A 19,471-nucleotide genomic window follows, 5' to 3' on the forward strand; every position below is an offset into this window, starting at 1 on the left:
TTTTGAGTTGTAATATTGTAAATGTATGACAGCCGCATTTAAATAGATTTTTAATGTTTCAGCGTTTTTAAGTTGTTGAATTTCTAATAAAACAAGTAGGTGTAGATGTAAATCACTTGTCATCAGGTTTCTCCAGCATGACATTTTTGGGTGGTTATACCTTATTCTTGTAAATTCAGAAATATCGTCTTTGTTGCGGTTTTTTCTCGGTTTTTCTAATGAATATGTATGTTTAACTGGTCAAATATTTCGCCTGTATAAGTACAAATATCGCATTTAATTGAGGTTTCACCAATATGTGTCATATTATTACATTATACCAAAAATCGCATTTAAAATTGTTTTTTTATTATTTTTTATTTGCTATCACTTTTTTTCCGACCATATCCGATCCTCATAAGATCATAGGGCCTCCACAGGTTTGTATTAACAGATTTTTTTGTTTTTACGAGAAATGAATGTCAGCCACTTATTCAACCTATTAGGTCCATACTCTGACTCATACTCATATTGAAAAACAATATGTGTACTTGCCAGACCCAGGATTCGAACCTGGGACCCACGATGCGATAGGCTATCACTTTATGGAAGCGGAAATAAAAAAAATATATTTCCTTAAACGTATAATAAACAATTAACACTACTAATAGCCATATAAAGCGGTTCTTAATTTATAATTTACCCTCAATATTAATCGATTAATTCTTACGTAATTCTCTCATTATTACGAATATTTTGGCATATAATTATAAAAAGGTTCACCATCGCTGCTCTATGGGACAGTCATTCGATGAATGGCGATTATGCGCTACAATTAATGTCATTGGCTACAGCATACCCATACTGGTCTACGTAGTAAAAGTCTTGGGACTTAGGACGCTGACACGACTGACCAAGAGCCTCATTTTTTTTTTTTTTTTACAAAATATTGAAAACGGTCGTGTACGCAAACATCTACTTAACTTGGTCATCCGGTGCATTTGAATTAGTTCAATCCATAGCACCACAATGTAACATTTTTTGTCGAATTTGTTAACAGAATTTTAAAATAGGTTAGTTATTTATACTGAATACTCGTGATGACACAAGATTTTAGAAATACATGCATTTTTTATTTATGCATTGCCGGAAAGCGACATTTTTAAAATTAGTTATTGATATTTTTAATAGCTGATGATAATAATATTCCACCATTATAACATATTAGGTCCCATAGGGTTGTAGTACATTGCATGTACTTAGTCATATATATTATTAACGTGCTATTCAATAAACACACACGTTAAAATAAGATTTCCAAGAAGAAGAAGCCATTGTATTAATTGCCCATTCAATGCAATAGCGCCTGTATACGAGCATGGATTTACTGGCACCAATCGTGTGTTAATTCAACAATCACGATAATAACTGTTCACACGTAAAAGTGCTGACTGCCGCATCAATCTCATTCTTCACGCGTAAGCGAGACGCGCTGTTGTCATTTTATGGTGCTATTTGACTGGTTGTGAAAATTGGTAAACGTCAATAATATGCTCTGCGCGGTGTAGTTAGTTTTTGTCTCCGGCAAGTTCGCCACTATCGTTCTCGGTCGCGTGAAAATTCAGAAGCTCCTAATTTTTTTGATGGATGCATTTAATCTTGCAACTTGCACGATAATACATGTTTACAGTGCATTTTACAACGTTTTTATTAGTCCGGTATTCTTATTTTTCCGGTGGTTGTTTGTCCAGTACAAATGTTGCAATCAATTGTTCCCGACTAGCTAGACATTTGAAACTTTTAGAATATATCAGAACACGATGCCAATGCATTTTTTTAATATTTTTAGCCATCAAGTAGAATTGAATTCATTTTCAGTTAACTCTGTTTTGTATGAAAAGTTATTTCGGAAGAAATCCGTTATCCAATCCACTATTATTGGTTGCTAGGGTCCTAACAACTAAATTATTAATATATACGTGCGTTACTATGGAAATCAATATGAGTGTCAAAATTACATTTCAGTATTATTTCTATCAAATACAAATTTTGTAATTATATTCTTGTTATGGCCGCGATAATACGTACTTTAAGCAGTAAATCCTTGCAAGGGTAAACGGGGTATATAACTTATGAGAGTGCTTCTCCGGTTAATTTTTTTGTTCATTTCGAGCGCTGCATAATTATGGATATATTGTACCAGCTGCATTTTCTTATACTAAAACATATCACTTTCTATCACGTTCAAAATAAGTAATGTTAATAAATGTATTTGTGGATTGAATTAAATTTAAAAACTGCCTAATTTATAATAGCAATTATTAGTCCAGTCTCGGTTTCCATACGTTGTAAAATTTACTAAGTACAAATTATCAGAAAAACGCGTGTCAATTCACGGTACCGGAAAACGTGGCGATTGTGCGAAATTGCACCGAGTAACATACACCTACTTAGCAATAGGTAAATTATATTTTATTACATGTATGAAGAAATGTAAACGTATGGCTTCGACTGTCTGGCACAAGCTAGTATACTAGTATAGATTCAATGAAATGTACATTGCTTCCTGAAATACCAAAACTTTGTGTCGCGAGATCAATATCGCGACAAAGTGATATTAATTTATTAATTCAGTCATTTATATAACTGTTCTTCATTGTTCTTTTATTTGACTATGAACGTAGATTATTATATATGTATTATTAATCGAGCGTATCACGAGGCCCTACGTTTGGTGTGAAGCATCAGTACGAGCAGATGCCCAAGTCTGAAGTCGCCGCGCTTTCAAGTGTGCTTTGACTGAGTTTTTCTAATAAACGTGCTCAAGGGAGAGAGGAATCCGGAGAAATAAATGATTCTAATTAATTTACATATCATACTTATGTAAAAACTAAGCTAAAATACTACGGACATACTAAACTATGTGAAGCTTCACGCAATAAGACGATGCATTTTTTTTAAAAGCATTATAGTAGGCCTTTGTGGCGTGCAGCAAGGAGGGCCCAACAGCTGGTTGAACCTTCGACTATAGATACATCTAGACGCCACCCGTTGCATTGCTAAATGAAGCCGCGTGCCTTGCGTTTGGTTTGTGGGCGAGCGAACGCATTCGTCTACAAATGTTCGAGACCATAGACCATTTCGCTAGTGCTCGCCCAAATTGCTCGCACTAGACGCTCAGAATTAAAATATAATTTTCTATTTTTTTACGTTATTTAGTATTTTTAAGCGGTCAAAATGCAACCATTAGATAAAGATATCCATAATTTAAGTTATTTTAAAGAAACACTAGGTCACTGATATTAAAATATATAATAAAATACAAAAAAATTATCACGAACATGTATCAACTTACCTATGAAACGTAATACCATCTTCTTGCTTATCAGTACGGCTACCACATTTTAACACAACACACAGAACCATCTTTTCTACTTAATTAACTAAAAATATTTACCATTGACTTTATGTTTAACACAAAAAATATCAATTTTAGCAACACGAGCTCACAAGTTATCGACGCTATGTGAAGCGTTTCGCCCCGATTTGATGGCGATACTTTTGGAAACTAGCTCACACATATGTAGACCTTTTATCTTACTCTAGCTCGTGTCGCAGAGATTGTAAGGGTGCCGAATACTTTCTCACTCGCACTCATGCATCGTTTTTGTTCAGGCCTTGGGTTGAACCGACTTGAGCATCTCTTCCCTTTCGAATCACATTCTCGGACATCCCCAGAGGATATGGTTTGCATCCTGAGGTTCTCCGCCACGATTTCGGGAGTATAAATAGCAGTGGTGTAGTGTGGCGGAGCGTGTCATGTCAGCGAACAGGGAATTTTATTCCAGGCCAGAATGCACTTCAGTAATTTATTTTTCCAACACTGTAACAATTCTCAACAATATTATATTACACAAATATTTTTTAAACATATAAATATTAAAGAAAATAGTGTCATTGTAATTTTTAATTTAAAAAAATCGAGTATATAAATGATATATTCACACAGGTAGGTACCTACATACTTATTGAAATATTGAAGAATGTGATTTTTGGGTTGGGGGAGGAGTGGTTATTTTATTTAGCAATTACACCGCTGAATAAGAAAAAGCTGTGCACACCGGGCTAGACTAATAATTAGATGTATGTTTGTTTATGTTATAATTATGGTTATAATAGTGTTTATATTATTTTTATTAACGACAAACTGAAAGTATACGAATAAATAAATAAATCTTAGCACATTGTGTAACGAATAATGTTTGTTATATGTATATATGATATAGTAAACCAACTATTGGGCCATTATATAGTATGCAAACACTCATTGAAAAATAGCGCGCGAATTTGAGATTCGAACCCGCAACCTAAACCATCGTTAGACAATTTTTATTACTCTTAAGAAGATATTTTTACCTAACTAGCTTATGGGAGAATATTGAAAAAAACGGTAAAAGTTCTTCTCGAAAAATTGGGGGTACTGGCATTGAAATGATTTAACATCACTGGCCTGGCCTAACTTGATTGGATTAACCACAGTGGAATCAATATTGCGCATTTTTAAGCGTACCCACATTTTTATAGCAAACATTTCCGTTAATTATTATTACGAACGTATTTATTTGCACATTTTTTTATTGTTTATTTTAACACTTTGGTGGGAATGCGGCAGTACCCAGCTATCTTTGATATTATTATTATTTGAATGCATTTTTTCAGTGTTGACATGTCCGCATTTCTGTGTTGCTATACGCACTAAAAGAAAACGATTAAAATCAATAGATTGCATTTTTTTCATCGATGATTTCTTTTGTCACTCTATTTCTCACGTAGCTCACACACTCTCTCTCTCAGAAAAAGAAATGAGGGGAAATCGTTAGATAAAAAAATTAAAATGTTTTAGCATACTAAATTTATCCAGAATGAATGCAATGCACCAAAAAACGACTCTCATCTATGACGGTGGCCTATTTTGGATTCATCACCATTGATTTAGAATAAATTGAGATACATTTAAAAAGTATTGTCATATTTATTCAATCGATTTTGTGATCATAGTCACATTGATTCAATAAGCAAATTATAAGCCAGAGAGGTTAAACTAAAATTTCATTTTTAGAGACGACTCAAAAAACAAAATTATCTCTTTTATTCTGTCGAAACAAGCTGTGTGCCTACCGAAAACAAAGAGTTAATTTTTCTCTTTTACCGGCAAAAATGAGTTTTCATTACATCCCACTCTGTGATCCAGAACTTTTTCGTTTCAATTCGTTTTCTTCTTACTTTTCATTTGCTATAAAGCGCCTGTATGATTTCATAAACGATTTAGATTTAGATCAAAACCGAAAACCTCAACTTATTTAAAAAATAACTTACTGTTACTTACCTAGTAATTAATAACTATTTTTTTTTATGTTTCCAGGCAATACGAACTCCCGTCCGGCACTCCAGCGGTGTGGCCCTCCTCTTTCGCTATTACAACCAGCTTTACTTCATCGAGAGAAGATTCTTTCCCCCTGACAGAAGCTTAGGAATATATTTCGAGTGGTTCGATTCGCTGACAGGTAATTTAAATTCTTTGCAAAGTTGATTTCCCCAAACCTTTTAAATTATATTTATTTTATTACCTACTAGCGATCGCCCACGAAGTTCGTCCGCGTTAAATACGGAAAGATATGTATACAGTGAATAAATTTAATACGGATTTCCCGATTTCCAGGTCGCGTGTTTCTCTACCCGTGCCTCTTACCATATTGTTTCGTTATTTTCGATTAATTACTCTTGATATCTGGAATCGAAATGAAAATCTACTTAGTTGGTACCTATAATTTACCAACAATATAGTCTATACCTAAGTTCTGCAAGTTTCGTCAGTATTGGCCCGGTAATTCTGTGTTTTAACTGAACAAATGGACAGATACCTACTACAATAATTTTATTATTATAACATGTACCAGTGCTTCTCTACCTTTTTATACCTGCGGACCGGCAAAACTGGGAGAAATATTTCGCGGACCGCTAACTTAGAAATAAACATTATTTATACAGTAGTAATTTTCGTTATTTAGATTTTAAATTTTATTTTATAAGTAGACAAATTTATTTTTTAAATTCAAATTTATTTATTTTAGCATACCGCGAACATTACGAATTATAAATTTAAGACGTTCACAACATGACATCTAAAAACAAAGAAACATTGTAAAGAAGAAATAAATATATGCAGTATCACAAAAACAGTATGAAAAGTAAAGTAAAAACTACAAAAATTATAAATTATTATAAAGCATGGAAGCACACCGAATGAGCTAACAGGACCATATTTTAAGAATTTATAAAACAACGTCCACCTATACTCATCTCACGTAGGTGGAATATATCGACATCCGAAGCGATTTGGTTCAGACAACAGAGATATCACCCTCCCAATTGGCATCATCAATGGCAGGTTAGATCTGCTCCTCGGTAGAACAAACAACAGATAATAGTACTTAGGTAGAGTTGCCACTTCATAACTTTGGACCGGCCAAAGATTTCAACGGTTAGGAAACACTGGACTGTAGATAGTTCATTAATAAATTGTATCCACTAATTTATTTATTTTGTATCATTTCTAGGTGTACCATCATGCCAGAGGACTGTTGCCTTTGAAAAAGCTTGCATCTTGTTTAATATGGCAGCAATATACACACAAATCGGAGCAAAGCAGGTCAGAAACTTGAAAATACAATGAAAGTTTTTATATAGCTTTAAGCATCGATTTTTTTCTGACGCAAATGACGTAATCGGTTCGTCAGACGATTTATAAAGGGCTTCGAAACAGTTCAAATAAGTCATACAATCATTAAATCTTTCAAAAATCTTAAATATATGCGTATTTCTTACAAATTGAGTACGTATAAAATATAACCCAAAGTATAACAAAATCCCTGCAACTTACATCAAAAGGAAACCACTTTATTAATATAAATTTCACTACCTATAACTGTCATCTTTAATACCTAGTAATTGGATAGAGGGAGATACATTGTTATTTTTACTAGTTACGTTGGTAGTTAGAATTTATGGGTTTTCATTAATTTTTTTATCGTGTGGGTCTCATAACCGGTCAGTGCCTTGGGTCTCCAAGTCCACAAACCTGCCACTAATCGAATTCATTTTATTTAATTTTAGTATCGAGTACTATGTATATTTTTAAAGATTATCAATTCTATTACTGCCATCTATCATTAGTTACTGTAACCTTACATTTAGATACTGCCATCTATTGATTATATATATAAGCCCACATTATTTGAATAAGATTAACCATTTTACTACAAATTATTTAATTAATTATTCTTCATAACTATTATTTAAATAGGATCGCTGCGAATCAAAAGGTTTGGACTCTGCAGTTGACTCCTTACTCCGAGCAGCCGGAATGTTCCGGTACATCCACGAGAACTTCACCAATGCACCTAGCATGGATCTTGGGCCTGACATGTTGGACATGCTCGTCAATTTGATGCTGGTAAGAAACAATAATTTTATTATTGATGCTTTGTGGTAAAGGATTGCAATATTCATGTTTCTAAAATAGTAAAAGAAGTTATGGTCGGATTGACCACTTCTTGTACAGCTTGAAGCACCGAAACAAACTTCTTGACGTGTGCACAACAAATAGTCAAACAATCCATGCGGCTCAACAAGCGCAAATTTATGAATTGACAAATTGAAGCGGCAGCAAGCAGAAATGAGACCAGAAAACTCTTCAGAATCACCCGTGAAGTCTGCGGCAAGCAATCACCGACTCCCGACTCCCGGAGCCGTTTGTGGCCCCAGTGTCTGACGCAGAATGCGTCAAGAAGATTTGGAAGAATCATTTCTGCGGAGTGCTGATCCGCCCACCCCCTTTGGACCCCATTGACATCCTGCGGAAGCCTTACTTTTGGATATCCCCTTAGTGACCGACATTTCCTATTGCTCGCCCACGCACGCCGAGATAAAATCAGCTGTGGAAAGGCTCAAGAACAGAAAGGCACCGGGGGGGGAGATGGCATACATCCTGAATTTCTCAAGTACAGATTGAGCACAATCCTGCGCCCTATGCTTCATCTGATGACAAAGGTGTGAGAAGAAGAGATTGGCGACACAGTCTGCATATTTTTGTGTAAACAGTTATTATCGCGATACTTCAAAATACACACTATTGGTGCAAGTAGATCCATGCACGTGTACAGGCGCTAATACGTAATTTTTCAGATGTGTACATTTCTATTAAAAAATGTAGTATTTTTTTTATTTAATAACAATAAAATTAGTATAAATTATTTAAATTCAACTTCGAACCAGGCATATTAAAATAATATCATTACAGTTTCGATCCAAACGTTTACAGCAGAAGAATAATACCACCATCAAATTATTATTGCTTTCTCTCTTCTTTCAATAATTCTCTTTAATTTCGTTTTTCTGTGTGTAGTTAGTTTCCCATCTAGCGTGAATATTTTTTGATGACATCACTGTTTCAGTTAAATAATATATTTTCAATGTGTTGACACATACTATTGAATAATTCCGAGATATCATTAAATTAGATAATTAATAACAATGTGTAATTTAAATATGCACTCAAATAAACATTGAATTTTATTATGTCAAGCACCAATAATTTCATTTGGCAGTTAATAAATTTTTGTCAAGGTAAATGTTTAATCATCTGCTATCGAGTCTTCACCACTGCTAAATACTAACTATTTAGTACTCCATTACAAAATGATTTAGACATGAATAAAATAAATCACTAAATAACTATTGTAGCACTAAAAAGGGATTATCTTATATTTATTAATAATTATCCACTTTCAGGCTCAAGCTCGTGAATGTCTGTTCGAAAAGCTGGTGTTGGGAGCTGAAGAAGAATGCACAGCTCGGGAGAAGGAGTTGTGCGATGACCTGCCACTCTGCTTGGACCTCTGCCAGGAGAGCAGGACACTGGCTCAGCAATACCAGCTGCTTAGTCAAAAGGTAATAACACCTCCAGTCCAGTGTTTTCAAAACAATCTTGTAATTTTAACATTTACTGATCGATGAATAAATCAATTTGCACTATTTGTGGCAAGTGTTTATAAACTAAATTATTTGTCAAAAGTCAAGGTAAAGATTAAATAATCATTTGGTATAAAGTCTTTGCCATTATTATTTATGATATAAAAATGACAAATGTTTATATGTGCAAACAAACCATGTAAGTTAATTTACAAGTTTTTTTTAATCCAGAACTATAATCGATGTAATATGTTAAATAATTTAAGTACCTAGTCGATACTACATAATTTTTCCCCTTTTATAGATGCAAGCCGAATCTGTAATGAGTTACGTGCCATATTCATGGGTCTCCTTGGTCCATATCAAAACAGAATTCTACAAAGGTAAGGAAACACAATATGTACATATTAGCGTATCAACATAGTATTAATTAGTCTGTATCATGCAACAACGAATTAAGAATCATTCAAAATATATTTGGTAATGCCATCTGCTAACTTAACTCATTTAGTGCTAACACCGCGACTGGCGCGTTTGGAGTCATTGGCCATTAGATATAATTAACGTGTTATTTAAATGTGGTAACTAAAGGGTAATTAAAAGGTTAGCAGTGATTGATAAGAAAATTTAATAATTATTACAAGTTTCTCTAAAAGGTTGCTATTAATGCAAAGCTCCATTCAATTAAGTATCAAAAATATCCAACGAAATAGGTATTTTCATTTAAATACTGTAGTTACATACCTACATCTTTCACCAATTCGATAAAAGTTGAGTGAAACACAAAAAATTGCAGGGGGGTGTAAGAGCGCTGGACCCCCCTGATGATGAAATGTCACGGTGATATCGTCTGCTGGCTTCTTTCGGGGACATGCTTATGTTGATTGACAACGCGGAATTATAGGCGAAAACAGGGCGTTTATTTGTCGGAATACATTTACAGTCAAGTAGTACAGCGTAGAAAATATTTAAAAAAAAAAATAATTAAATTTAAAATGGCGGTGACGTCGGCGAGCGCGACGCCACGGCCGACGTCACGCTCCTCGAGAGTTCAAAAACCGACTGACCCTATTAGGGGCTGGTAGGGCAGAGTAGGTAGTAATAATACACAACAAACAATTCACAATTATTCTATCTCTGAAAAATGACAAAAACAGCCTCTGGCATATGTACCTGGCTTGTAAGTAGGTACCTCAGGTCTCATATTTCAGACCTTTTCTAGGTACATGCTTTGGAAAGGGGCTGTGAATTTCTTGGAATTATTATTACCTTCTGCATTTCTTTGCTTGTAGCTACATATTTTGAAATATTTGAACTAGGTATACAATACATTTTTTTTTCAAAATATTCTCAAATCAGATATTCTAGGTATTAGGTACATTGTATGGCTGGGAACTTTCCTTCCAATATTGGTCAAAATTGGATGAAATGTAGGTAATAATATTAAAAATGATAGGTTTTAATAAATACTATTTTTGGCATCTAAAATATTGTGCTGACAATTGTTTTAAGTTATATAGGTAACTACAAAATCGTTTGCTATTGATTGGCTTTAAAATTACAGCTTGCTTTTAAGTATTTTTTAAAATTGACTAAGTATAGAATTTATAATGACGCTACGTTTTACTTGGCTTGCTTATAGAATTAATGTAGGTATAAAAAAAATGCAGGATTTTATTTATATTAAGGGCTAGACTGATTCTATTAAATTTTGTAGAACTTGCAAAAGGGTGACTATAAATTTCCATACATCTAAGCTTACGGGCTAGAAATTTGCCTCGCAGTCGATCTGTTCATGTTTGCATGAATCAGCCCAATGATGATTCAGGCCTCATGGCCTTGGATCCTCTGAGGATGCCATGGTTTAGGCGGTATCACTATTATTCATGAAAGCATTCGAATAAATATTTATCTAGGCACCAAAATAATAATAAAAACAGTGATTACGTTAAATTCACTACAGGAAAACTTAAAGCGAATCCTCTACCTAACAGAGGCACCTAGCGGAAAAATAGGAAGCTTGCAATTTGTAAAGAACCAGTAAATGAATACACGTGTACAAGTAGTGTTATTAATAACAGTCATTGTTATCGATGGAAAATATCATGTGCAGATAATATAACATCCTAATCTAATTACACTATGCTGCTAATATCATTGTAGGTCTGGCGCATCATCACATTGCTACTGGTCTCCTGAACGCCACTTCAAACAGAACATCTCTGTCAAATAAAACTCAAGAAAGAATCTCCAATCTACACAATTCGGAACCCAACCTCCCTGACTGGTGTGACTACAACAAAAACGACAGGTAATTATTTACAGTTAGTCTTCATTTTAACTGTTTTGTCCTTAGTTGGGATTTGAAAAGCTCATTCATATTTTTCAACCTTTTGATTATGTTTATTGCAATAGAAAGAATCATTCAGAATTACAATTTACTACTTAATCGTTAGCAAAGTTACAAACATACTATAGGGTTTGATGACACGTGCATTCTAATATTTGTAACACTGTATGTAACCTTCAAATACCCAATTGAAGTTGTGTTTCGATACAAATTAATAGCAAATAGCCATATTAGTATATACTTTTAGTGTAACCACAGCAATGACATTAATATGGACGAATCATCTGGAATAAAAATGACGCTCACTTTATCGTCGGGTCTGCCGAATGGCATAATCTGTTCTAACACCATTACAATAAAGGTGATATTGCTATAAATTCCTGATGCTTTTTGTTGGGTCTGCCGAATGGTTCGGTTCGACCGGGTTTGCCCAAATGAACATTGACATTAGAAACACTGCTCTAACGCCATTACAATAAAGGTCATATTGCTATAAATTCCCGATGCGTGATATCGCATAATGGAAATTGCGTGACGTCTACCTGTACATGCGAATTTACTTGCTAGCTACTGTATTGAGTGCGTCGTCCATTAATAATGTCATTGAACCACAGAATAACAATATTTTACTAATTTTTATATAAGTAATTATGAAATCTGGTTCTTGAGATTGATGTAAATTTATTATCCCAAATAATGCGAAATTCAAAAAAAGTGTTAAATCTTTTTATATTCCTTCTTAAAGCTATACCTCAGTTGAGGCATGGTCTAAAAAGACGTGGCTAGGCGATGCGCGGATTGCGGGTCGCGGGTGCAAATGACGCATGCCAACCGAAATATAATTTGTCATATAAATCCAACATGCGTCCATTTAATGATCTGTTTGTAACAATAATAATATATTCATTGACATGTTTCCTTTTTAAAGTAAATGGGTAACGTTTTTAGTCATCTTTACACAATTTAAGAATTAATACCCCTGTCGTCATCATGAAACAAATTGACGTATTGACACCTCGACGTTCGCTCTCAGACTGCCAGCGAGACCAAAATTTCGTCGCGCCTATAGTTGAAAATTATTAGTCGTTTCACTAAAATATCGCCTTAACATAATTGTATTAAAAATAATCAAATCAGAAAAAAAATTATTTTTTTAGCGACCATCTTGGTAAGTTCTTTATGGCCTCCTAATAACAAAATATCAAGTTTAACTTTGAATTAGTATATTTCAGAACCATAAAATACAAATACAAAATCAATCAAATCAGACGGTATTTATAGAAAAATGAATTTTTAAAAAATGACCCTTAGGATATGCCTGTTCATCATTTGGAGCTATGCCACCGGACTATAATTTGATCATCGTTATAATCGAACTGTGAACGCACTAAGTCACTGAAATATTAATTCTTGTATTCATAAACATGGATTGATTGTTATTGCAGAAATGTTGACGCTGGCGACGAACGGAAGAAAAATGTGACAAGTAACGGAACTCTTGCAAGCCGAGAGGAACAGCGAGTGTCTTTGGGAAAAGCACATCTTGCTGAAGCTCTCAGTGCCTACGAAGAAGCTTTAAGATTACAGCGGATGTGCAGGTTCGTTTTTAATACTAAGACATTACAGAATATTATATAAATCTTTTTTTATTTGTTTTATGACACTTTTATTATATTTTTTCCACTTGTCATTATAGGGAATTGAAGTCAAAGGCTTCCCTGTGTCGCGTGCTTCGAAAACACTTGGATAAAGCTGAAAATCAATCTGCCCTTTTACCGGGTGGACCAGATTTCTCTGAGATACTAGATTCACCCACAATTATGCGTAAGTTCACACTATTATTATATTTGAAAGAAATGTTACATTTTTAGTTTTGATTTAATGACAAACTATGTATACAAATATTAAATAATATGATATTTTTTTTAAATAGGTACTAACTACCCTATTTATTCTTCTTTTTGTGTCATTTCCGTTTTTGGCATTAGAATATAGAAATGACGGAGAAGGGCGTTCAGCATATTATATATAATATAATAACTCATTTCGGTAAAAACTGGACATGCAGTATCTGTGAATTACACCCATTGATATGGATCGGAAGCGCCATTAAACCATGTAGTATCAATTAAATTACACCTATTTTTCTGTTACAGCATCAACAAAGTTCCAGCTTTCTCTCACTCAACCCGACTTCGCACAGCACAGAGTTGAAGACCTATTCAAATCGTTGGGTCCGGTCGCCATTTTCTCTGCTAAACGACACTGGTCTGCCCCGCGATTAATCCAGCTACAAAAATCTCAACCCAGTACCCGCACAATCAGAAACGATAAAATGCAGAGGGAGTCCAAAAGAGCTGAACGAGGAAGAGCCAATGGTAAACTTTACCTGCAAGATGACGCCTTATATAAAAATGGACAGAAGGTCCTAAGGAATGGATCGCTGTATGAAAAGAGAGACAGATCTGAAGATAACAGCGCATATTATTACCAGCGCGATATCATTAGGAATGATGAGAAATATAAGCATCACGAGGAAGTTACAAGATTTGACAGCGGTGGCGATTCGCGTAAAAGAAACACTAGCAGTAATGGCGTAGGAAAGTTACCAGTCACTCGAACGAACGGTATTTATATCAACGGTTACAGTAGCAACAATGGGGAGAAGAAGGTTAGCAGTTTTGTAAAACAGTTCGATAGTGATGCCTTCGTAACTAAATACAACGAAAAGAATTCATCAGCCAACGATTTGAGGTACAATGTTAAAACGGACGGTAACAACAAAATACGAATAAAAAATGATATAATTCAAATTGGTAATGGGAATCAAATTAACGGAAAAAATGCGTACTTTCAAAAATCAGTTGGTGCTGAGAACTTCGGTTATATGGTGACACCGAAGCAAAATGGTGGACATTTGAATGGCGACGTCAATCTGCTAAGGAGGATTTCAAGCGAATGCAATTTGAATTCGGGAGAAGATGAGAGAGTGGAGGATAGCGGGTACGAAAAGAATACAGGGGATGGCTTTGGGTTTTCTGTTCGAGGAGACGCACCCGTGATTATTGCCAGCGTTGAAATGCGGTCACTGGCTGATGTAAGTACATAATTATGATATTTCATAACGTTAATTCTAGTGTTTAAGCTATGAATCAACATAAATAGATGCTTTCCATGTAATCAAAATATACCAGTCACGTAATATGGTTGATATCGTTCAGAATATACAGTTGTACTTTTCTGGTCTATATTTACCTCATCTTAACTATTAGCTTTCACAATTACACAATTGTAACACTTGTCTTCATGTTTTAATCATAACTGAAGCGTTACAGAAAAGTTAATAAGGCGTTTTAAAAATGTATCAAAATAAATGGTCTAATAAAATAATAAATAAATCAATCTAAAAATAAAAATGATTGTTTGATTCTATTAGGTACCTCTTAAATCCGTTAGGCCGGAAACTTTTGGACCTAGTATCAATAGTTATTAAAACTACCGAAATAATAATAAATTAATATCATAATTGTTTCCAGTTGGGAGGAATGCGTGAAGGTGATTTCATAGTGGCCATAGGAGAGCGGGACGTAAAATGGTGTCCACATGACGAGGTCGTTCGATTGATCAAAGCTTCAGGGGATTCCCTCAGTCTCAAACTCGTCACACCAATGGATAGAAATTACCTCAAGGTAGGACATATGCACAGATAAGAAAATATGAAATATTAATACATATTATTTGTCAATATTATAGGTACCAATTTACGGAATCGTGTGTCCATAAATTCAAATTTTAATTATGTATAGGAAACTTCAAAATGTTCATTTCTCGTGAAATAAAAGTTAAAATAAATACGTTAATCCAAATTTTAGCCAAGGAATCTTCAGTAAAAATTTAAGCATTTTAGAGGTTGCCGCTTCAGTATGTTTAACAGTATAGATTAGTATTAAAAAAAATCATTTTTCTTTACAGGCAACTCCTCTGGATTATGCTGATGGCAAAACAACAAATGTAAGAATTTCTTATTTTTTCTCATAATGAAACCCATTTTAACCCTTTGAATAGTTTATACCCTAATCTCTCTAAGATAATGAATGACCCTAGGCTAAAAAAAAAATGCTAAGACGTAAAATTGAATGAGCTGATTTATATGACTAAATACTTATTGTTTTTTCCAGTTGAATGGCAGCTCAAACACTCAAAACTCGGGCTCGAACCAAGGTTCTGTGTCAGCTGCATCTACAGCATCAAGCAATGGCTCCAACGGCTTAAGCGGCCGCATGCATTCTGGCGCCAAGCGGGTCCCATCTTGGAATCCATTCAAGAGACACAACGCATCTCGCGATAGTAGCTCTAATAGAGGATCACATTCCAGTAATGTTATATTTAGATAAGTCAATATGGTAGAACAGCGTTTTCCAACTTACATAGCCACAAACTGGTAATTGTAATCATCGGCCCTATGTCCTACTGAGGGACTTTGCTGCATCCTAGAAACATTTCGACTACTCTATTGTCTGCTACGAGCTATTTCCACTTTTTTATATCCAAAATTTTGTAACCATTTCCATTTATTTCTCTAAATTCACCTTTTTGGACGTAATTGGTAATTTTTCATTAGTGGTATGTTTTTGGGATACATAATATTGATTTGAATAACTTTGTATATGGGTAGAAATCAGAGAAGCTCAACCAGTAAACTGAATTAACATAATGTATGATATATAATTTTATATGTAAATTCTATAAAATGATTTATTTCTCCTCGGGTGTGCCGCCATTTGGATAACGCCTCCCCTATGCGGCACATAGTCTACCTGCCTCCACGGGACGTCACTGGGATCTATGTTATCCTCCATTACTCTGCACTTGTTGTTTTGCAGAACCGACCATTATTTTCAAGAGATTTACAATCCTTCTTCCCCAGTTCAACCAGTATTAGTTTGCGGATATAATGGAAAATGCTGAAAATGTCAGTAACATAATATAGTAAACACAGACACCATCTTTTTTTGTATATTTCACTCAGAACGTATGGTAGTAGTAAATAATAATTTAAATAAAAAGAATATTTTATAGTACGGTTTAAAAAATAGTCTTTGTCTATTTACGGTAGAGACAATAATCCTATTTCATTTGAACAATAATTATTATTGGTCAATGGATGATACACAATGTTAATTGTTTATCATTTATTATTATAATCAATTTTAATTTGTACAATGCAAACCAACAAATTTTTATTTAAATGCATGAATTTTAATGTTACGTTATCAGGGAATAAATAAAATGAAATATTATAATCCTTATTGTCTATGAATTTATTATCAATTTATTTGGGATAATTCCCGTAAGCCATTATAATGTAAATATTATGTATTATTTATTAAGGTAAGTGGTACAAACTATAAAAATGAATCTAATCTAATAATGGAGAATTTAATGTAACCAAATATTCAATATTAAGAAGTAACAAACATATAATGATATTGCAAATGGAAGTAGATAGAACTTGTAATCGTATTGATATTAATTTTGTAGATTTTATATACCTAATATTATAAATAATAAAAACATAATCATGTAATATAATATTGCAATGGTTTTGTAATAAATTTGTCACAAAACTTACCACATATTAAGGATGCATTCCATTCTATAAAGAGGAATTCAATATTATAAAATTCAAATAAAATGAAGTAGACATATTTTGTAATAATTAAGAAAATTGTATTAAAAAATATCTTTTAATGACTATTATTATATTGTAAATTAAATTAAAATTGTGTAAAAATAACTGTATATATATTTATATTATGAATACAATATTGAATCTATCATTTTTTATATATATTTTCAAAAGCCTTGTTATTTGTATACCAAAGGTTTTTTTTATTAATTATTATGGTGTTTATTTATGTATTTTTTGTATATGAGGTGGAGTATTGAGAAAAATAAAATACACACTATAATTAATTTAGATTCTTGAAAATGTTTTATTTTACTTAAATACTGTATCAACCTGGAAGAAGTAGATAAGTCTTGTTTTTTAGATTAGGTAAATTATATAACTTCTAAATTAAATGAGTTATTTAATTATTCAAGAAAAATAGGTAAAATCCAACTCAATTATAAAACTATACCATTAAATTTGTTTCAATAAATAAAGATTATTGCATAACAACATTTAAAATCGTTGCCCTTGACAGGTTTCCTTTCGTGTAAGTTACCTACTTCTTCTCGGTTGATACAGAATAGATACTAACACCAAATCTACCCTTCCCTATAACATACCTCAATTCTCCATCGATAAATCTATAATGTCAAAATACCTATAATATAAAATCGTAATCCTACCATGCTAGTTCACAACCACTGGGCCCATAAATAAATATTACCAAAAGCAATCGAACGCACAAATTTATATGTGTATTAAACAAAAAATTATACCCGAGCGCCTTTGGGTAATCGGACGCTCGAACGATGCACCGCGCTAAATTTTAAAATGGTAATCTTTACCGAAATTCATCTAGCCCTCTTCGCCCCGCTTTCACTGAAAGACAGGATAATTTAAAAAAAATGTTAAGACAGTTGAAAAATCACCCTTATGGGATGTAAGGCTCACAGATAATACACATAAAGTGGTGCCCCGGACAGGCGCGTCTCCGAAAAACATTAGAAATTACCTTACTTAACAAGTAACATAAGAGCCACCGTGATCTAAACAAATATTTATAATGAACAGTGTAGTATTGAGCCCCTTCGATATCAGTGTCGTAAAGTGCCGGTCAATTTTTATAACTTATTATACCTCTTATGTGAATATTTTTGTTAAAAATAATAAACCCAACTCTGCGTAGAGATAACAAATTAGAAGTACTGTATTTTATTATTAATTATTAAAAGTACCATGAGAAAATTCAGCATTGTAATTTATACCTATCTGAAATTATTAGTAGAAAAACATAAATATATAATAGGATAGACTCTAAAAAATTCCCAACAGCAATGACAATTATTATTGATAAACAAAAAATCAAAGCAAATAGTAAAACAGACAATAAATTTTCACATAACCACTTAGGAATTGGACTGATTAATCGCTTGTATTGTATTTTTGAATCTGTAATTAAGTTCTCCCGACAATTTTCTACATATTTTGTCTAAAGTGGGGACACAAAACTGGATCATACTCAAGAGTTAAGGCAGTCGGGGATTGAATTAACAGTGTTAAACATAACCAAAGGCCAGCTGTTTATCGCTGTGAATTTACCGTGGATATATAATATGCCTGAGTTCATACTATTTACATATTTTGGAACTATGTATTTGAAAGTGGGATAAAACAAAATAAATAAGGCTATGTTTTCTATCATCGATAGAAAAATAGCTATAAACATGTATTTTAACTCTTTTCAAGAGATTCAGTGTTTACTTGGTAGTAATTTATAAGATATATGAAGGATATATGTGTATCTACAAACTTTTTGGTAATTATGCCGCAGATGCCCGCATGAGCTTTTATAATTTGTTTTAACGAAAACAGTTTATTCCATGTAGACGATTATAATAAATACTTTTTTTGTCGGCGCATCGGTTTTCCGATCCAAAATTCGTTAATTGAAAATTTGAAATTTTCATACATTTTGATACACCATTATCACAAACTAAGATTATATTATGAGGTAATATTAGGTTGGGTTAGGTTAGATTAGGTTAGGTTTGGTTTGGTCTAAAAAGAAAGTTATAAAATCTCATGGCCACCTCTGTGGCACATTTACCAAATTCAATTTTATAGTTGATTATAAAAAACAGCAGACTTCAAAAATAAAAACAAAAGTTGATTCTTTTTTCAAAGCAGGATTATCGAAAGCAAGCGTTTCGTTAACGTCACGCATGTTAAAATGCAAAGCTTGTGTTTGTAAATGGTCGAATAAAGTATAACAATTAATTTAAAAGTAGAACATTTCGCCATGATCATTAAATTTGTATTTTACAAAAATTGCAACTTATTCATCTTGTTTATATTTCCTAATTATTACATTTAATCGCTTGAATGGGCCGATTCGATTATATCAACGAACTGATTTAAAGTTGTGTACACGTAAAAGT

The 19,471-nt window shown here is 33.3% G+C and overlaps 1 protein-coding gene across 3 annotated transcripts in view; it reads left to right on the plus strand.

Moving 5' to 3' along the window:
* Positions 1–17,004, plus strand: part of Rhp (GTP-Rho-binding protein rhophilin) — a 270,103-nt gene extending 253,099 nt beyond the window's left edge. For all 3 annotated transcript variants that reach the window (XM_085961190.1, XM_085961191.1, XM_085961192.1), the window contains exons 6-17: positions 5,402–5,543; positions 6,597–6,688; positions 7,343–7,492; positions 8,830–8,988; positions 9,314–9,392; positions 11,173–11,320; positions 12,805–12,957; positions 13,056–13,183; positions 13,516–14,456; positions 14,896–15,048; positions 15,332–15,370; positions 15,538–17,004. In XM_085961190.1, the coding sequence (XP_085817316.1) occupies positions 5,402–5,543; positions 6,597–6,688; positions 7,343–7,492; positions 8,830–8,988; positions 9,314–9,392; positions 11,173–11,320; positions 12,805–12,957; positions 13,056–13,183; positions 13,516–14,456; positions 14,896–15,048; positions 15,332–15,370; positions 15,538–15,753 (2,400 nt within the window). In that variant the 3' untranslated portion in view covers positions 15,754–17,004. The remainder of the gene's footprint in view (positions 1–5,401; positions 5,544–6,596; positions 6,689–7,342; positions 7,493–8,829; positions 8,989–9,313; positions 9,393–11,172; positions 11,321–12,804; positions 12,958–13,055; positions 13,184–13,515; positions 14,457–14,895; positions 15,049–15,331; positions 15,371–15,537) is intronic.
* Positions 17,005–19,471: the final 2,467 nt, after the last annotated feature.

This window comes from Rhyacophila brunnea, unplaced genomic scaffold (assembly GCF_057557595.1).
Source record: "Rhyacophila brunnea isolate RB1 unplaced genomic scaffold, BYU_Rbru_1.0 scaffold_12, whole genome shotgun sequence".
Classification (NCBI taxonomy): Eukaryota; Metazoa; Arthropoda; class Insecta; order Trichoptera; family Rhyacophilidae; genus Rhyacophila; species Rhyacophila brunnea.